The sequence below is a fragment of the Manis javanica genome, chromosome 15 (genome assembly GCF_040802235.1).
Source record: "Manis javanica isolate MJ-LG chromosome 15, MJ_LKY, whole genome shotgun sequence".
NCBI lineage: Eukaryota > Metazoa > Chordata > Mammalia > Pholidota > Manidae > Manis > Manis javanica.
In genome coordinates, this window is record NC_133170.1 from 39,465,017 (window position 1) to 39,486,052 (window position 21,036).

The following is a 21,036-nucleotide window of genomic DNA, read 5'->3' on the forward strand; positions in this document are numbered from 1 at the left end:
CCTAATCTTCATTAAAAAATATTGCTAGGTCTTTGAGGAAACAAGAACAAATTTTTCTCCCCAAGTGAGTTTTTTCTGGGCCCAGGTTATCCAAACAACAGGAATTCTTCAAATCAAAATAAGCAGTTCAACTCTTAATATCAATAGATTTCTAGTAATAAACTATTAAAAAAATTTACTAGGTGATTTGATTGAGAACTGAAAGCTTTAAATGTGTATTCTTAAAAGAGACAGTTTAACCATAAGTGTAAGTAAAGGTTCTTATGAGACCTCATGCTCTTTCCCTCCTTGGGTGTGATATGCATAAATTTTGTCCTTTAGCTGGGAGAGGGCAATTTAGGGCAATGACCTACTTATAGATGGACTTGCTGCTGTTACAGCTGCCAGAGTGGGTCATGGCATTATCAAAAGCTTCTCTAAAGCTCAGAGAGGTAAGGAAACAGACTCCTTTCTCTACTAGTCTGAAAGACACTGGCTCATCACACCTGTAAAAGGATGCAATCTTTTGTAGCTAAGGCTTTGAGACCCACATTTTAAGCTTAAATGTTTTTACTAGTCCTAAATGGCTCAATTTTGTTTGTGGTTTTCTTTTCTTCATACCACAATATATGGTCTGGTAAATGCTCCAAGAATGAACTGATGAATTAGTACAGAAGCAATCAGTGAAAGCATCTTAGAAAAATCTAAAATGATGCTTATACATTATAAGGTAGTGATGTTCAAAACTGGTTACATATGCTATTTTCACACAATTACACTGTCAAAGTACATTTATTTTGGCTCCAGAATTTTCACATATTTCTAAAATTAAAATAATCTAATTTTTGGACCAAAAATCCAAAAGCCACTATTCCTTATATGCAACACACTGATATTAGTCTTCCATTTTTTTAACATTGTGAAAAATTTCAAAACAGAAAAGTTGCAAGATTATTACATTTAATACCCGTATTACATCCCACCTAGATCGTACCAACATTTTACCATATGTGCATTACCACATGTTGATCTCTCCACCCATTCGCCCAATTATTTGATGCCTTTCAAAGTTAGTTGCAGGCATCATTATGTGATCACCTCTAAACATTTGGTATGCATATTATTAGCTAGGGTTTGACGGTGGTTTGTTGCCTTCTAAAGGAAAATTTACATGCAATTAAGTGTGCAAACCTTAAACACAGTACTTCATGAGTTCTGACAAATGCTTATTTGCAGAACATAAAGCCTGTCAAAATACAGAATATCACCATCGCCCCAAACTGTTCCATGATGCCCCTTTCTTATCAATCCTCCTCCCAGAGGAAACTTCCCCCCGCCCCCTCAACTATAAAATCTGGAACCCCATATAAATGGAATTTTGTCTGTTTTGGAACCTTACACAAATGGAAATAGTATATGTATTCTTGTGTAAGGCTTTCACTCAGCATATTTTAAGATTCATCTGTGTTCTTGTGTGTATCTGTAATTTGATCCTTTTTATTACTGAATTGTTTTAAATACTGAACTCTTACATACTATAGTACGGATTCTGATTTTGTTCCATACCTTCATATTGACATCAGCTCCATTGCCTACTAGAAGCTCTAAACACAATGCTCCATGTGTTGATGCAGCAGCAAAGTGCAAAGGAGTAAATCCTTTTTCATTCTTTTGATTTACATTAGCACCACAGTCTATAAGTTCATTCACTACAACATCTTGTCCATTATAGCAGGCTACATGAAGAGGTGTATTTCCATAGGCATTTGGTTCATTCATCTATTGGAAGAAAAGTCAGTGTTAAAGTTGTCTTGCTAATTATAATTATCATTGTTGTGAGTTATTTTAGCAGTGTGGTTGCAACAGTTATTAAAGAAAGAAACACAGGGATAATTACATAGACAAGGCTTATAATTCTAAAATTCTCTTAAAATGATGAACATTAACAGCTGCATCTGGTTAGATGAATTTTGGACATTCAGGGAATATAATTCACATATACAATGTCTACTTTATGACAAAATTGAATGACTCCAAGAGAGATGCTTTAGGAAAATTAAAATTAAAATAATGTATTTTAAAAAGTAAAATATACTAGATAAGGCACAATTACACAATTAACTCTAAGAATCATGAAAAATGAACACAAACTGAAAATTCTGAAATATATTTAATAACGTGCATATTTTCAGCCTTTTTGCTTGTAGTGACAAAAGATTATATAAAGTTGGTGATGAAGTAGAGACTAGTATTTTTTTTAAAAAGTGGCATCCTTTTCTATATATTTTTGCAACACACTTGGGCTCTACATATTTTCCAGTCTTACATGTTGACATTTTACCAAAATAAATGTGTCCAAAAAAAAATAGCTCCATATTGAGAAATAATTCATGCAAGTTTTTCTACTTCTAATAAGTAAATGGGTGAATACTTGAAAGTTTACCAGACTTTTGTGTCTAAATAATTTGACCTTTGCCCAGAGAGACATCTTGCTTTTTGCCTGTGTCTGCTGGTAGGTCATCTATGAACTACCTGACAGCACAGTTCTTGTTTAGGATGGAAGCTGGCTACACTGGATCTCAGAATAGCATTGGCCATAGCCAACAGCTTTAGGGTAGGGGTTGACCACACCATATAAAGCAACCATGTGATTCAGAAATGGGGCTTTGGGTCCCTTCGCATCAGAGAATTTAGAACTTCAACCTGTGGGCAACTGATTTCTAGCAATAAACTATTTTTATTACTATCATGCTTATGTAATGGAGCTCCAATAAAAACTGAACATAAAGCTCAAGCGAGTGCTTCAGGTTGGGAATACTATATGTACATTGTTATTATCGATGCTGAAGAGTAAGGAGTCTTAACTCCATGGGCAGAAGACAATGGAAGCTTTTTGCTAAGAACACTCCTGGACTCTGCTCTATGTGTCTCTTCCTTTGGCCAATCAGTTTGTATCTTTTCTGTGTAATAAACCACAACTGTGAGTATGATAATTTTTGAGTACTTCTAATGAATTATCAAACTTGAAGGTGGTTTTGAGGACCCCACCCCCAAAAATGCAGTTGGTCAGAAATAAGAGCAGTCTTATGTGCAGACTATGCCTTCTAACCTTGTGCTCCAACTTAGTACAACTTTAACATTTTCTTTTCTGAGATCCCTGGTAACAGAAATTGGAGGAAGTGAAAAAGTAACACTTAACTTTAGTCAAAGTACCTTGATTTCATCACCAAAATTTAGGAGATACAGAATAGATGCTCCCTTAGATCCTCCAGAACTTAGAGAGATTGAATTTGTTACTTTATGGTAATTTGTTATCGTAGCCCTAGGAAACTAATAAATCATGTAACTGGAGGCAATGTGTTCCTAAATGGCTGTAAGTCCGACCACTTACTTCAAATAACACTGTGTCACTAGAGTCTACAAATGATACTTTACTGTCGATGAAGAAAGTTTTAAGAATTGCACCAGAATCGACTTGAAAGAGTGATCAAAAGCAAGGCAGTCTCATCCGTCTAGATCAGGGGTCTTTCAGGCACTGTTATTCTGGTGAAACAGAGGTATAAGAACTGTTGACTTGAAATAAAACTGTATCTGTTTATATTCTACAAGAGCCTAGCTAACAATGTGTTTGGTTTTTTGCAGCTTCTCACAATCCCCACACTTGTAATGTTAACTCTTTGTTGCCATTAGGCAAAGTGCTTCATATAATTCTTAAATTAAGAGTCTATTCGGCTCTACAGTTCTACCATGTAGTCTTTGTCCAACCAGACTACCACCTATCTTTTTCTTGCTTGTTTTTTGCAGCCGACCTAAATTATCTCCCTGTAGCAGAGCCTTACCCTCTCTCCTTCTAATGTGCTGCTTTTAATCTGCTTTTAATCTGTTTTGAAGAACCAGATGAATTTGTCAGAACTGTACTTAAAATAAGAGTAAATATACAAAGAGTGGGCATAAAATACATGTGCTTAAAAGGATGACCTGTGAAAGTTATAGGTATTCTTAGCTGTCTCAATTCAGGAATCAAATACACTCAGAAAAGGCAGCAATCCTTCCTAATCAAACAGATGTATGTAAGTAAGGAACATTTATAGTTGATGGGCGAGAAGCCTCTGGTTTTCCTGCCTAGCTCTTGCCAATATACTATAATGTGACAGTCATTTAAAGGGAATACTTTAAATAACTTATTAGCCTAATTGGGCAAATAAGACTAATAATAACCTAACCACTTAGGAAATATAATCCAAGTGTGTCTGATTCTGGTTTCCACAGCTGAAATGGAGCTAAGAGCCTGGAATGTGATAGAGAAGAAAATCTTTTGTCAGTCAATCATTCACCTTGGAAAATGTCTTAATATACTTTGACTATTTCCATGTCTTAATCAGATATCAATGCTATATTATGTAAAGGACTGTAAATATCCAGTTAAAAGACAAAAGTATTATTGTATGAAATCATCTTTAAAATTTGAAATAAACTTCTGCCAACAATGAGATCACAAACATATAAATGCTCTATTCATTTATCCTGCTCAATCTATATACCCACGTCAACTCCAAGATCTAGAAGGTACTTGACTATGCTGATCATCCCGCTGGAGGCTGCTGCATGAAGAGGTGTGTAAGACTTCTTATCTTTACATGTCACTTCAGCTCCATGTGCCACAAGTAATTTCACTACTTCAATGTGACCTGAAAATGTGTTTATGAAGAAAGAAATAAGCAGATGAGCATAAGGAAAATATGAAACATAATCCTGAATATCTTCAAAGAAAGGTAAAATGCAAATTAATCATATAATGCATGATAAGTCACCCCAAAATCACATTATAACTAGAGGATGGAAGAAGAAATAAAAATTTTGGATCATTTTGATAAATGTTGATAGAGGCAACTAATAATTGAAAACAATACATTTAATTATTTTATCCAATGATAACCCGGCAGTCTATAATCAACAAGCGTAGATCTTGTTTTCAAGGTTGTTTTAATACATTCTCAAGTTCTGAAGTTAGCTTTTTTATGTCTAACGTAAGACACTAATTTATGTTTCTCTGCCTTACTGGAATCTTCTACTTGAAAATCTGGAAAATGATTTCAGCTTGTTTCTTCAAAAATGTTAGGTCTTTAGAACATGTAGCTAAAAACCTCTTCTCCCCTTCTATTTCCATCAGTTGTCCTAAACCAACTTAGTCTGCTATTCACCCTTGCATAATCAGGATAAACTAGGTTGTATGTGCTAAGGTTAACAACTCCCCAGTCTCAGTGGCTTAAATTATTAGTGTTTAATTTCTCACTAACACTATGATAGCTCGGCAAGAGGGCTCTTCTCAGTCACTCTAGGCCCCAGGCTTATGCAGCTGACACCATCTTGAATGTGGCCAGTCACTATACTGGGAATAGACTGCAGAGGCTCACAAGAGCAATTAAACATGCTAGCCCAGAAGTGATGGCTGCTTTCAATTCTTTAGTGAACTAGTCTCAGACCTCACTGAACCACACAAAGAAGCCAGGAAGGGGGACATGTATCTGGAAGGTGAGAGAACCACTTTTCTCCATTGTACCTCCTAGCTCTTTATATCAGATTATAAAGTGCTTTCTCCTCCTCTTATTATCTTTCCTACTTCCGCCTTTGTTCACAGGCTAATGTTCTCCTTAGATGTTTCCTTCCAGTCTGTGCAATCACTGAAGACCCATGTCCATTCCTATCTTCTCTTACCAACCCAGTCACCTCTTCCCTAGAAGCCATAGAAGCCAAAAGCACCATGTACCTATAAATATAATCTAATAAGCATATATAATGTGATGTTTCTTAAACTTCAACCATTATTTAACTAACTCTTTAATTACTTTTATGTATTGGTTCCCAAAAATATGTATCTTCAAAGGCAAAATAGCACATGCTCTTATGTTCTACCTCTTGGTATATTCCATAAGGTCAAGAACAGTGTTATATACAATAAAGGCATGCAACAAATATTTGTAACAGTAAATAAATTGCTCATGAAGCCATTAAAAACAAAACAAAGTAACTATCCATTCACAGGGAATGAGTATATAAAGTTAATTATAAAAATGAGGCTTTCAAACACAGGCTCCCCTCCCTTGACAAAATTAAGCTAGGATACCATAAAATGCATAAAGAATCAAGTAGATATAGTTACTTATATGTAAATTATCAATTAAAGTGCATAATTTCAGCTATTTTTTCCCCATCTCAATATGAAAAATATCTATTACATTTTTAGGAAAAAAAACAAAAGAATGCTTATTAAATCATTAGGTCCCAAATTAAATGTGACTACCATGTAAGAGTATTAGCTGGTACAAAAGATCCCTCACTACACTTACTCAGTGACTATGGCTCTATAAAGATAGTTACTTGGGCTTACATTTAAAAACACCCAGGAAGCTCACAGATAAATACAGCTTTTTTAACTGGGCAAATGCATATTATTCACTAACATGCAAAAAGAAACTAAGTTCTTTAAATGGTTAAGACTAGACAGCCCTTTTTGCAAACCTACTGGAAAAGCTATTCAAAACCAACACATCATTCTAAGTGAATGATGCAGATCAAATTAGTTATACACACAAAACTAACAGATTCCAAGAAGCATGACACTGGGTTCCTAATATCAAAAGATTCTATTTTAAAAAGGGGGTATGAATAGACAAATTTACATTAAAAAAATTTTGACAAGTACTTTAGTACATTTGAGAAATATGGATAAATTCCTTTAATGGACCACTGAAAACATGAAAAAGGGGCCTTTCCACAGCAAGTTTGGGGGTGACTGAAAGGAAAAAAAGGGAAGAAAATTCTAGAGTGAGAGAAATTATATTGGTCTAGCTTGGTGGACCCTACCTGGAACAAGTATGGGTCTTCCTTGCTGATTTACAGAATGATGCTACCAAGGGAACTAGATTTCATTTAATTCACCTAGGGGTATTTTTAGAAAATGGCACCCATTCGAGTGCATCGTATACATAATTCGGTAGTCAACAACAAAATCCATTAAAAACATTTTATCTATGTAATGTGAACTTGATAAATGTACTCACTATCCTTCATGAATCTGGAGGTTCATGAATGTGTACGACAAATGAAATGAACTATGTTTAGAATTTTTAAGTTATACGGAAAGGAAAGGAAGGAGAAAAAATATTATTTGGTATCCACTCATTATGCAGTGCTTCAAGAGGAAATAATGTAATGAGTTGCTAATCAAGGTAATTAATATTTACTTAGTACCTTCTATGTTTAAGTCATCATGGTAAGGTAACAAGAGGTAGAAGGTAGCTGGATATTGCTAAAAGTACTGAAGCAATGGAAAAGATGAATGTATAAAAGGGATCTTAGTATAGGTCATGGTTGGAGCAAATATGGAGTAGGAAGGGGGAAATGATCAATTCATTTGGAGATACAGGTGGCCCTGGGGAACACTGACAGGAGAATTCAATAACAGCATAAGGAATAGGAGGTAGAGTGTACCAGAAAAGTAAGGGGAGCCTCAACCAGAGGACAGAAGGCCAAGGAACATACGGAAGCCTGTGAGAAATAAGTTTTAAGACAACTACATGTGATCCTAGTCTCTTACACTAACACTGAGAGATTCTCTGAATATAACTAGAGGTGACAAGGACCTGGATGGACTTCAGGCATGGCTATTAGACTAGTTAAGAGCTCTCTACTTTCCATGTTTAGCTCTCTTTAATCCCAAATGCCTAGAAAAGCTGAATAGTTTTAGAAGCTATGTGTCAATACTCTTTTCTCAAACTTAAAGAAAGAGAAAGGGAGAGAATTACGACTCTCTGAATGTTTATGATCAAAAACTAAATGGACATATAAGGTCCAAGAAATACACAGTATCTTTTCAATCTACAATTGGCCTGAAAAGTGACTTCTAGTGGATCAAGGAAAACAAGCCATCAGAGGGCCCTGAGATAAACACACCCAGCTTTTCTGGGATCCCAATTAGATGCAAGTCACAAAATCTGCTGGCCTTCAATTTCATGAGAACAGCTATTTAGCCAAGTCTAAAATAAATCTTTGGAAGTAAAGGGTCTGAAAAACTCTGCTTAACGTAGGCCCTTAAGTATACGGTGTAGAGTTTTGAATCATGCAGATTAGTTGTTCCTAAACTGTCTGGAAGAATAAACTATAGCAGAATGTTCGGAAAAGTCCCCAAGACTTAAACTTTGGAAATCTATAGGCTGTGAGGAGGGACTCTGGGGTGCCCAGGGGACTTACTTCTGGATGTTTTACCTTCAATTAAGAGGAGAAAATTCCCCATGATATAAATACAGGGACAAATCTTTGGTGTGAGGTAAACACCAAAAGCCCAAGATTTTTAGCTTTCCTCTTTCAAAATGGGGATATTTGACAAGGATGTTAACCTTCAGGAACCTTCATTTTTGATCTTCCTTTACACCCATTAAAGGTTATACGGATTCCACTGCTTTTTGTTATTTCTACTGTAGGCAAAGGACTTTTCTGGACCTTGAGGTTATCGATAACTGGTTTGAGTTTCCTGTTTTATAGTTTTTATATAGTTTTTACAATTAATAATCTCCCATCAAATCTTCTTTTAATCTTTTAAATGGGAGCTAGGAAAAGACAAACCAAGAGCCGGAAAAGTAATGAGGATAAACTGTGCCTATAGGAAGGGTGGCTTGTAGATGTCTCTGTAGCTGGGCAGTATGAATAGTCAATCAGAGAATGAAACCAGTATTGCAGAAGTTATGTCCCTCCTTATGTGATTTTTCCTAAGCCATAGGAGTCAAAATAGCAGAAGCAAAATTATGACTTTTGGCAGGAAGAGATAAATCCTTGAGCTCTATGGCTGCAAAGGAATGAATTATTTGTTTTGTTTTAAGAAACTGGAAAAACGAATGCCTGAATCCACTGCTTCCTCCCAGAGGTACAGTCCCAGCCTTGTGGGATTTGCAAGGATTGTGCAGACTGTACTTCCTCCATGCTTAGAGATCTACTTCCACCTGCATGGCCTTAGCACCAACAAGTCACACTTCTGCTCTGTATTTCTGTGCACTATTATCAGTAGTCTGAGGAAGGCTGATATGCTCACTCCCAGCCATCTGGTCACCTCGAGCAACAGCTGCTGTGTTTCTTGGTGCCTTGGTCACAGGCTGCACAGGCCTGGAGTGGGTGCGTGGGTGGGTGGGAGGGCCAGGAGCACTTCCCCATGATCCTGTTAGCTTTACTGTGCAATTTTCCAGGACCAAAGGTTTTCAACACATTTACTGTGTCACAGTGGAAAAGCCTATACTCTAAGACTCAGTTTCTTTCTGTGAAATTACTGTTGTAGAAATCAAACACAGTGATGCTTATTTAACCCACTGATTGGCCCAAAATAATAGGCTTCTTAATGCATCTTCATAACTTCTACTTTAACATTCCCATAAAAACAAGGATGGGCATGAGAACACACTTTTAGTAAACACCACTGTAAATCATGTATCCCAGGCTTGTGTATAGGATGTCTGTCTCTTTAAAGGTGAATGGACTTAAGTTCAAACAGCTTTTAGGAGAACTAGACCCAATCCACTCCTGTTCTGGTGAACAGCCCCTACTACCAAGCTGGTTCCACTTGAGCAGCAAGCTCAGATATGGCACGTAACTTCTCACTATCCTGACAGACAGATGTTATACCAAATGCAGGAACTAAAATGCACAACTTTTCCTAAATATGTAATGTCAAAAAATAAATTTAAAGAATACATACCCATATATGCTGCCCAGTGGATAGCACGTCTATCTTTTTTATCAAAAGCATTAATATTGGCACCTCTAGACAAGAGTAACTTTACCATCTGGAAAAAAACCCACAATTTCATCAAAATTCGGAAGTAGAACTGTTCAAGAATATGACTTGTGATGACTACTTGTCTCAATTTCTCTGACACAGTTTCTGCATTTGTAGAAAGGAAGGAGTTAGGCTAAATACTGAAGACCCTTTAACACAATTTAGTAAGTCACAGGAACAATATGAAAAAAGGGTTCACTGTGGGTGTTGCTAAAGTCAGGCATCAGTATCTTTTAAAGATACAACTTAATGTCCTGGTATTTTATGAACAAAGTACAAATCTGAAAAGCTTAAAGGTAAAATATTTAACAACAGATTTTATTCCTTTTTATAACCCAAAGTGTTATTAAAATGCAAACTACTTTTCATCCCAGAAATGTCTTAAATTTAATTCAAACACAAATGTCCTATCCAGTATATCATTAGGACCTAGCGGTCACCGCACAGCCAACTTACCTCCTAACGCACCAAGAACATTTCTATTATGTCTAACCGTATTTATAACAGTTTCCCACTGGAAAGAGCATTTCAGATTTCAAAAAGGGACACATCTTGTGACCGTAGCTGCAGTGGAGGTACAGATTCTTTACACTGCAGCGCAGAGCACAGTGAGAACTGCACGGCAGCCACTGGCTCACAGCCACGGGACCCTGGGAACGTCACCTTACCTCTGAGTTTCTGTGTCTCCAACAGAAATGGAGTGGATAAGCCGGCCTCAAAGGTTCTTCTAACTATGGCTCCTTCTTTCCGAGTCTTCTATGTACACATAAACCCCACTCTTTGTACGACAACTCCTAACATTAGGCAATGCTTGTGTGTAAGGTAACTAAATAATAATTTTCTTAAACTGTTTTCTTTCAATCGTCTGTCGCTGAAGAATTCCTGACTAAATGTTGATTATAAACTATAAGAAGATATTTTTAAACTCAGCCTTCCATTGCTACTACCTTCCTGGCAACACAATGAAACTGTTGTCTTCCTGGACTATTTTCTCCACAGTGACAGAACGTACTTTTTACATTGTGCCTAGCTGGCAGTGTTCTCCCTTGTCTCCCCAGGTTGACTATGAAATTCAAATGCATGGGCTTCATCTGATAGATACATTTCTAAATTTGAGAAAATTCTATTGTGAAGTATCATGAAAAGAAGTCTGAGGGTTTTCTAAGGTACAATTAGACAAAAATCAGTAAGACAAATTTCTGTTTGCTTTTGCCACGGACTGATGAATGGCTAAAGAAGGCAAGTTCATGGATATTGGGGGACAAGGGGTGGTAGGACACAATGAGAGAATCACTGTTTAGTTGAATACCACCTACCTCACCATGTCCACTGAAAGCGGCATGATGTAATGCAGTTCTCCCTGCTCGATCGGACACGTTTACATTACTCAGAAGAGGCACCAAAGCTTCAGCGCACTTTACAGCTTTATTAGCAGCAGCTATGTGTAAAGGGGTTTGCCAGTTTTTGTCTCGAGCATTAACATCTGCAGAATGCTTCAAAAGTACCTGAACTGCTTCCTAAAACATGTAATAAGTTATAAAAGACAAATTAGTTAACAGATTTAGAAATTTTACATATATGAAGGAAATAGTATTTCCTGAGAAAATAATAACAGTTCTCCTAGAACCTGCTATAAACAAGTAGGAATATACCCAAGGAAACAAAATATTATGAACAAGGGCAGTACTCAGACATTATAAGATGCACCAAGATAAAATATTCCCCTTTTCTATCCTCCAATGAAAGCTTAATAATCTCTATTAAAATGTGCAAGAAGAAATACTGACATTCTTCAAAAACATTACTTTTTTTCCAGATGGTGTGAAACATAATTCATACTTTCAACAGTTTTAAGAAGTTAGATTTATCACTTTGCTATTAAACATATAAAAACGTAAAACACAGTATTTCCCAAAGTATTATACATGCTGTATTTTACAAAATGAACACTCATTAAGCTCCAGTTAGAGAATGAAGAAGGAGAGGGTGGATACAAAATCTCTGCAGTGATGCTTTGGGAAAGTTGATTTTAACAGGGAAGTTTAACTGCACAAGAAAAACCTCACAATACATCTACAAATTGGAATCATTACAAGAGCCTAAAGAATCAAGTATGGCATCGGCTTTAAGCAATATACTCAAAACTAAACTTAGCAAAACGTTTTTCCTTTTACTGGCACTCCTACCTTTGGTGGAGGAATGACAAACTACCTGTGAAAAGGATCAGAACCAGAACAGAATCCTTTCAGCTTTGTCAAGGTGTAAGTATTTAAGTCTAGTAAAACTGATCCTCAGTTTTCTTATCTGTAAAGAGAGGAAATACCCTCTGTTCACCACTCTAAGGTGTCCTCTAAAGTAAAAATCCTGATGTACATAAAGTGTTTGAAAGCACAACTATAAATACACGAAGTAGCAAGGAAGACTAAACAAAATACTATATGATTCACAACTAGCTTCTTAAGCTTTTCAAACAAAAAGTAATCAGAATTGTCTGAAACATGGAAAACAGCACAAGTATTGAACAGGGTGGGTGAAAGACTGGAGATATGCCCAGAAATCTATCAACCTAAGGAAATCGGCCAGCTAATCAAAGATATGTATGGAGACCTACCCTATGACCCTACAGTTTTACCCAGTTATGCTATGTATGTCCTTGGGAGAAGGGAGTTATTCCAATCATTTCCTGGTATCTCAAAAACATAAACCAAAAGCTACCTCAAATTCTGCTTTCTACATACCTTTCTGTGGCTATGTTTTCTATTAAGGGAATAAAGTACAGCTCTCTGTTGCCCTCGGGATGTAATGGAAATAACCAAAAGAACACTGGTGAAATTGATAGTCCTGACTAGGTTTTCCAGCAGTTTTGCTAATTGTTAGTTGTTTCTATTTTCAAGAGAAAAATGGTCCTCACAGTTCACAGAAGATGGTCAGATTTTATAGCTGTTTCCCATAATACTGAAAAAGAGTAAAAATACTACATGGCCCAGTAAGTTTTAGGCAGAAAACAGACTTAAGAAACTTACTACATTCTAACCTACAAATTGCCCTGAAGTTCAGGCTAAGTATGTAGTCTTTAAAAATCAGTAGTCAAGTCTCTGAGTGGAACCTGCAATCTTCCTCTAACCTGAATCATTTTCTTAAAAATTTTTTGGTCTCTCCAAATACACAGAGTTCTTTTTGATGATTTAATTTGGCAAAACTCCACTAATTTTTTTGGTATCATTAATATACAATCACATGAGCAACATTCTGGTTACTAGATTCCTCCCATTATCAAGTCCCCACCACATACCCCATTATAGTCACTGTCCATCAGCTTAGTAGGATGCTATTGAGTCACTACTTGTCTTCTCTGTGCTATACTGCCTTCCCCGAGCCCTCCCCCCACGTTGTGTGCTAATTGTCATTTACAAATATATTCTCCCATACTGTAGGATGCCTTTTTGTTCTGCTGATGGTGTCCTTTGTTGTACAGAAGCTTTTTAGCATGATGTAGTCCCGGTTGTTCATTTTTTATTTTGTTTCCCTTGCCTGAGGAGATGAGTTCAGGAAAAAGTTGCTCATGTTTATAGTCAAGAGATTTTTGCCTATATTTTCTTCTAAGAGTTTTATGTTTTCATGACTTGTATTCAGGTCTTTGACCCATTTTGAGTCTACTTTTGTGTATGGGGTTAGACAATAATCCTCTTGCATGTAGCTGTCCAGTTTTGCCAACACCGATTGCTGAAGAGGCTGTCATTTCCCCATTGTATATCCATGGCTCCTTTATCATATATTACTTGACTATATATGCTTGTGTTTATAACTGGGCTCTCTAGTCTGTTTCATTGGTCTATGGGTCTGCTCTTGTGCCAGTACCAAATTGTCTGGATTACTGTGGCTTTGTAGTAGAGCTTGAAGTTGGGAAGCCTAACCCCCTGCCCTTTATTCTTCCTACTCAGGATTGCTTTGGCTATTTGGTGTCTTTGTGGTGCCATATGAACTTTAGAACTGTTTGCTTTAGTTGGTTGAAGAATGCTGTTGGTATTTTGATAGGGATTGCATTGAATCTGTAGATTGCTTTACGCAAGATGGCCATTTTGACAATATTAATTCTTCCTATCCATGAGCGTGGGATGTGTTTCCATTTATTGGTATCTTTATTAATTTCTCTCATGAATGTCTTGTAGTTTTCAGAGTATAGGTCTTTCATTTCCTTCATTAGGTTTATTCCTAGGTATAAAACTCCACTAATTTTAACAGTCATCCTCCCAACAATCATACCAAAAAATGAATAGGTATGACTGACTAGGTTCCAATGATGATAATGTTTATCTTTCTTAATTGCTTTTATTTAACAAAACTTCTTTACAAGAAGACTAATCATAAACTTAACATTACCATGGAATTCACAGTTAAAAATATTTTGGTAAATATGTCTTGGTTTTGCATAACTCCAGATTTGCCCAAGATCACACAGCTACAAGTGATCTCTGAAGCCAGTTCTCCAATCCAAGTTCCATAGTTCATCAGCTAAAGTACACCAGGGTCCTGGTCCAAGTTAAGATGTGTGCTTAAGTGCACCCACTATTGCATCCCTCCTTCCAGGCAGGAGACACAGGTCTACCTCAGAGGTACTGTAGGTCTCGTTTCAGATGCTGCAAAAAAGTGAGTATCACAATACAGCAAGTCAAACAAATTTTTTGTTTTCCCAGTGCATATAAAAATTGTGTTTACACTACACTGTAGTCTCTTAAGTGTATAACAGCATTATGTCTAAAAAAAGCATTTACCTTAATTCAAAATACTTTATTGCTAAAAAATGCTGACCATCATCTGAGCTTTCAGGGAGTCAATCTTTTGCTGGAGGAGGGCCTTGTCTCATTGTGGATGGCAGCTGATTCATCAGGATGGTGGTTGCTGAAGGTTGGGTGGTTGTAGCAGTTTCTTAAGACAAGAAAGAAGTTTGCCACATGAAATGACTCTGCCTTTCATGAACAATTTCTCTATAGCATATGGTGTTGTTTGATAGCATTTTACCGACAGTGCAACTCTTTCAAAATTGGAGTCAATCCTCACAAACCCTGCTGCTGCTTTGCTACCTAAGTTTATGTAATATTCAAATCCTTTGTTGTCATTTCCACAATCTTCATTCGGAGCAGATTCCATCTCAAGAAACCACTTTCTTTGCTTATCTGTTAAGAAGCAACTCCTCATCCATTAAAGTTTCATCATGAGATACAGCAATTCAGTTCCCTGTTCAGGCTCCACTCTAATTCTAGTTCTCTTGCTATTTGTACCACAACCTGCAGTTACTTCTTTGGAAGTCTTGAACTTCTCAATGTTCTCCAAGTGAGCTGGAATCAGATGATTCTAAACTCTTGTTAATGTTGATATTTTAACCTCTGGCCATGAATCACCCATGTTCTTAATGTCACCTAGAAGTCCTTTCCAAAAGGTTTCCTATTTACTTTGCCCAGATCCATCAGAGGAATTATATATAATCTGTGGTAGCTGCAGCCTTACGAAATGTATTTCTGCAATACTAAGACTTGAAAGTCAAAATGACTCCTCGATCCATGGGCTGCAGGATGGATGTTGTGTTAGGCATGAAAACGACATGAATCTTGTGCATCTCCATCAGAGCTCTTGGGTGACCAGCTGCATTGTCAACAAGCAGGAATATTGTGAAAGGAATCCTTTTTTCTGCACAGTGGGGCTTAAAATATTCAGTAAATCATGTTGTAAACAGATGTGCTGTCATCCAGACTTTGTTGTTTCATTTATAGAGCACAGGCAGAGGAGAATTAAGCATAATTCTTAAGGGCCCTAGGATTTTCAGAATGGGCAATGAGCAATGGATTCAACTTAAAGTCTCTACCTGCATTAGCTGCTAACAAGAAAGTCAGCTGTCCTTTGAAGCTTTCAAGCCAGGCACTGACTTCTCTTTAGCTATGAAAGTCCTAGATGGCATCTTCTTCCAACAGAAGGCTATTCCATAACACTGAAAATCTGTTGCTGAGTGTAGCCACCTTCATGCGTTACCTTAGCTGATCTTCTGTGTAAGTTGCTGCAGCTTCTATACAAGCACTTGTTGCTTCACCTGCACTTTTCTGTTATGAACACAGCTTTTTTCCTTAAACCTTATGAATCCTTCTGCTAGCTTCAGATTATTCTTCTGTATCTTCTTCCCCTCTCTCAGCCTTCACAGAATTGAAGAGAGTTAGGACTTTGCTGTGGATTATGTTTTGTCTTAAGGTAATGTTGTGGCTGGTTTGACCTAGGCCACTAAAACTCTCCCCATATCCATAATTAGGATATTCTGATTTATCATTTCATGTGTTCATGGGGCATTCATGTATTTGTTAAATTTCTTTAAGTGCCTTTTCTTTGCATTCAAAGCCTGGCTAACTGAGTCTGGAATAAGAGGCCTACCTTTTGGACTATCTCTGCCTTTGACCTGCTTTCCTTACTAAGCTTTTAATCATCTCTAACTTTTGATTTAAAATGACAGATGTGGGGAAGTTGGGGTTGCTATGGCCAGGATCCTCACTGAACTTAAACCACCTGATGATGTAACTGGACTGTTGCTAGGCTACTGCTTCCACACCTTTAGGCAATAAGCTATCATCGTACTATATAGAGAGCTCAGCCCAGTGCTCTGGGCGGAGGTAGAGATGCTAGTGCTCGACCTACTGCCGGGAGAACAAGCTGGGTAATAAACCCTTTCACCCCAAAAAACATTTGCTGTCATTTTCTTTGGTCACAATGAATCCATAGCAAACTTGCTCAGGGCTGAAACCCACTGGCAAGACAATTTGTGTAGTCGGCAGGGTTCATTGTTGACCAAGGAAAAAGACAGGCTACCCTTATGAGTGGGGTGCTTAGCAGGTTGCCCCTGTAAATGGGGAGACAGTGGATTGTCCCCCAGTGGGGATGTGGTCTGAGGTGGCTTGCCTCCTAGAGGACTGGACACCACCCCAGGACTGGAGGCAAGTGGAGGTGATATCTGAGGCTGTACGAATAGCCCTTGATAGTAAGTATGTCTTTTGAGAGACAGAGTGCCCCTGTGAGGCAGCAGGGACTGTGGGTTGGCTGCTTCTCACAGAATTAAAAAGTCTACAGAAGAGAAGGACTTGCTCCTGAAAAACACTCAAGAAATGGCGGCAAGAGAATGCAAGCTACAAACTTCTGTGCATTCCCTCAAGAAAGAAATGGCATTGATGCAAGAGGAGGCAGCACGAGAACGCCAGCAGCAAGGTGCCGTTGGAGAGGTAAAAGATTCCTTATGGAATGAGATGGCATCACTGCCAGGTGCTCTGAAGGAGGAAAAGGCCATAAAAGAAAAAGATGAACTCCTGAGGGAAGCACAGGTGGAGGTGGCACAAGAACACCACCTGCGAAGCATTAAGGTGCTGTCATTTTCTTTGGTCACATTGAATCCATAGCGAACTTGCTCTGAAGCAAACAGAGCTGCTGAAGACTGAGTTAGCATTGCTGCGTGGCATGGTAGAAAAGGTAAAGGTTGTAGCAGAAGAGGCATTCGGGGAAGGGGAAAGAAAGGTGCCATCAGCCCCGGAAATGGAGGAGCTGGGGAAGGATGAAGGGATGGTGCTGGAGGCACTGAAAGCATGCCCAGTGGTTGTGAAGAAAATAAAGACCCAGCAGCTGAAAGTTCCCCAAGGAGAAGAGCAGCCCCCTCCCCAGGTCATGGAGCACTCTATGCTCCACCCCTATACTCAGGCTGAGCTGGTGGATTTGGGCTCTCAGTTTAGGCAGAAGCCCTCAGAGTCAATATCAGCTTGTCTCCTGTGTCTGTGGGACTTAGGGGTGGATGGAATTGTTTTGTTGAGATCAGAGATGGGAAAGCTGGCTTCCCTGACAGTGCAGCCCGGCTTGAGGCAGTGATTACAAAATGCACATCAGACCCCAGGGAGTCACTCCCTCCTCGACTGGTTTACAGCTGCACTTCGTGCTGTGTGGCCCAATTAGGGTGATCTGCCATCCTCTCCAGTTAGATGGCAGATGTATGTAGAGCCTAGCTCTAACAGGTGTTAGAAGAGCTAGGCATAAGAAGTGCCATCTATAGTCCATGGAATTACGGCCCAGAGGAAGAGATTTTCACTACTGAGATAAGAAATATTGTGCTCCAAACAGCTCCCACATCCCTCTTTGGGTCTCTAGCGGCCATTCTTTCCCCTCACTTAGGGCATCCCATAATAAGCGAGGTGACACATACAGTAGCAGACTTAGGAGAGGCTGAAGAATGAGAACACAGAAAGAAATAAGGTCTGCTACTCGCAAGAAGAATTTAAAGCGCCCCATGAACGTTATGAGGACCCAGATGTGGGTTGATTTAATATGGGCAGGAGCAGATGGAAGGAAATTAGATGGGAAGTCAAATAGGATTTTACTAGAGCTATGGCAACAGCTGAAACCAAAGCAGCAGTTCCAGCCATTAAGACCATAGGAGAGGTCAGAGACAGAGCCAAAAGTCTGGCCTGTGTGTTTGCAAGACTTCCTGCTGGAAAGCGAGCCAACCTCACTTGAGCCCTCACAGAAAGATGATTGGGGAATATGGTTTGACTGAGGGGAAGGTCAAGGTATCTGCCCTGAGGGACCAGGGGAGACCGGAGGCCACATGTTGAAATAGCTATCAATTGGTCCTCAGTGAACATACAATGTGTCCTGGCCCTGGTGGACACAGGGGCTGTATGTTCACTGATTCATGGTAACCTTGAGCAGTTCCCCGGGACTTCCACTATGATAGATGGATACGGGGGAAAGGCTATCAGAGTGAAAAGAGCCCAAATCCCTTTGGGAATAGGGTGTCTACCCCCAAAATAATATACTGTGTATGTATCTCCTATCCCTAAGTACATTTTGGGGATTGATATCCTGCAGGGTCTATGATTGCAGACCACAGCAGGTGAGTTCAGACTGAGAATATGTGTGGTGAAGGCAGTTCTGAGGGGACATGTTAGGTACCCGCCCATAGCTTTGCTTGTGCCTTGGTGGGTGACTAATACCAAACAATACAAATTGCTTGGAGGGCATAAAGAGACTGGAGAAACTCTCCAGGAGCTGGAAAGGTGGGTATTATAAAGCCCACCCATAGTCTTTTCAATTCCCCAGTGTGGCCAGTAAAAAAGCCAGATGGCTCCTGGCGTATGACTGTGGATTACAGAAAACTGAATAAAGTCATGCCCTCTATGCATGCTGCTATCCCCTCTATTGCAGGCCTGATGGATACCCTCAGCCATGAACTAGGAACATGCCATTATGAGGTAGATCTTGCTAATGCCTTCTTTTCCACTGACATTTAGTAGGAAAGTAAGGAACAGTTTGCCTTCATGTGGGAAGGACGGCAAAGGACTTTCACTGTCCTTTCACAGGGATACCTCTACAGCCCCACCATCTGTCACGGACTCGTTGCCCAGGACTTGGCTACATGGGAGAAACTGACAACGGTGCGACTATACCATTATATTGATGATGTCATACTCATGTCTGATTCTCTTTCAAATCTAGAAGGTGCAGCACCTAGACTGCTGAAACATCTACAGGAGAAAGGATGGGCTGTGAACAGTACCAAGGTTCAGGGACCTGGTTTGTCTGTCAAATTCTTGGGGATCATCTGGTCAGGTAAGACCAAAGTTATACCAGAAGCAGTTATAAAGTCCAGGCCTTTCCTACTCCTACAACTGTAGCATTGCTACAGGAGTTTTTGGGTCTTCTAGGCTACTGGAGAAGTTTATCCCATATTTGGCACAAATTCTGAAGCCCTTATACTGGTTGGTACGAAAGGGCGTTGGGTGGGACTGGGATGAGACACATGCATCTAACTTTACTACAGCAAAACGGGCAGACAAGGTTGTGCAGGCCTTGAGTGTGATAGACCCATCAAGGCCCTGTTAGCTGGATGCTCATGTGACTGAAGATGGTTATGGGTGGGATCTCTGGCAGTGGCTTGAATGAACTCACCAACCTATTGGATTCTGGTCACAACTCTGGAAAGGGGCAGAGGTACGATTCACTTTGATAGAAAAACAACTGGCTTTGTATCATGCCTTGCTGGCTACATAACCCATCACTGGAATGGCCCCGATAAAGGTAATAACCAACTATCCCATCTTGGGGTGGGTATGAGACTGGACCCAAAAGCCAAGGAGTGGTGTGGCACAAACACCCACACTGCTCAAGTGGTGTGCTTACCTATAGCAGTGTAGTGCCCTCTCTAGTAGCCACTTGAGTGTAGAACTCCAACGCTCATTGGGGCTGGTGACATATACTAGTGAAAAGCAGGAAGAACTTGGTTTTGAACCATTAGTAGCAAAGAGTTCCTATTGGGAGGAAAGAGCCCCTATACCCAAAGATGCATGATACACAGACAGCTCCAGGTGTGGGCAGTCCCCAAAATGGAGGGCCATAGCTTTCCATCCTAAGACTGAGACAATATGGATGGAAGATGGTGAGGGGAAGAACAGCCAATGGGCACAGCTGCAGGCTGTGTGGCTTGTGATCGCCCAGGAGCCCTCCCCTATAGTTGTCTGCACTGACAGCTGGGCTGTCTATTGGGGCTTGACCCTGTGGCTACCAACCTGGTACCATGCCAACTGGTTGGTTGGTCACCAACCCCTTTGGGGGCAAGAACTGTGGCAAGACTTACGGGCCTGTGGTCAGACTAAAATAATTACAGTATATCATGTGACAGGTCATTTGACACTGGCATCCCCAGGAAATGATGAAGCAGATAAATTGGACCAGATACGATGGTTAGAAGGAAAGCCTACCTCTGATGTAGTCCAATGGTTACATCAGTGTTTGTTGCATGTGGGACCAAAAGCCAATGTGGGCTGTAGCCCGTCGGTGGGGTTTGCCTTTGACCTTTGAGGAAATTAGTAGAGCCCAGCAGGAGTGTGTCATGTGCTCCAAAAGGGACTTACACCAAGTTCCACAGCAACAATGGACAATAGCTAAGGGGCCCATTCCCCTCATCAGGTGGTAGACAGACTATATTGGGCCTGTACCTGTGTCAGAGGTATTGGTATGCCATGACCTGTGTGGACACAGCTACTTGACTTCTGGTGGCTTTTCCTACCTGTTGTGCAGACCAGCAGATGACCAGAAAAGGCTTGGAGCGTCTCTTTGCTGCCTATGGTCGGCCACAGGTAATTGAGAGTGAATCAGAGCACCCATTTTACTGGACATACAGTGCAAGAATGGGTGCGACAGCTGGGAATCAAATGGAAGAT

General features: G+C 39.5%; 1 protein-coding gene across 10 annotated transcripts in view; it reads right to left on the reverse strand.

Moving 5' to 3' along the window:
- ANKRD28 (ankyrin repeat domain 28) overlaps positions 1–21,036 on the reverse strand; it is a 213,738-nt gene that overhangs the window by 46,814 nt on the left and 145,888 nt on the right. For all 10 annotated transcript variants that reach the window (XM_073223458.1, XM_073223460.1, XM_073223457.1 and 7 more), the window contains 4 exons: positions 11,119–11,319; positions 9,722–9,809; positions 4,525–4,667; positions 1,546–1,758 (listed from right to left, as the gene is read on the reverse strand). In XM_073223458.1, coding sequence (XP_073079559.1) covers positions 1,546–1,758; positions 4,525–4,667; positions 9,722–9,809; positions 11,119–11,319 — 645 coding nt within the window. The remainder of the gene's footprint in view (positions 1–1,545; positions 1,759–4,524; positions 4,668–9,721; positions 9,810–11,118; positions 11,320–21,036) is intronic.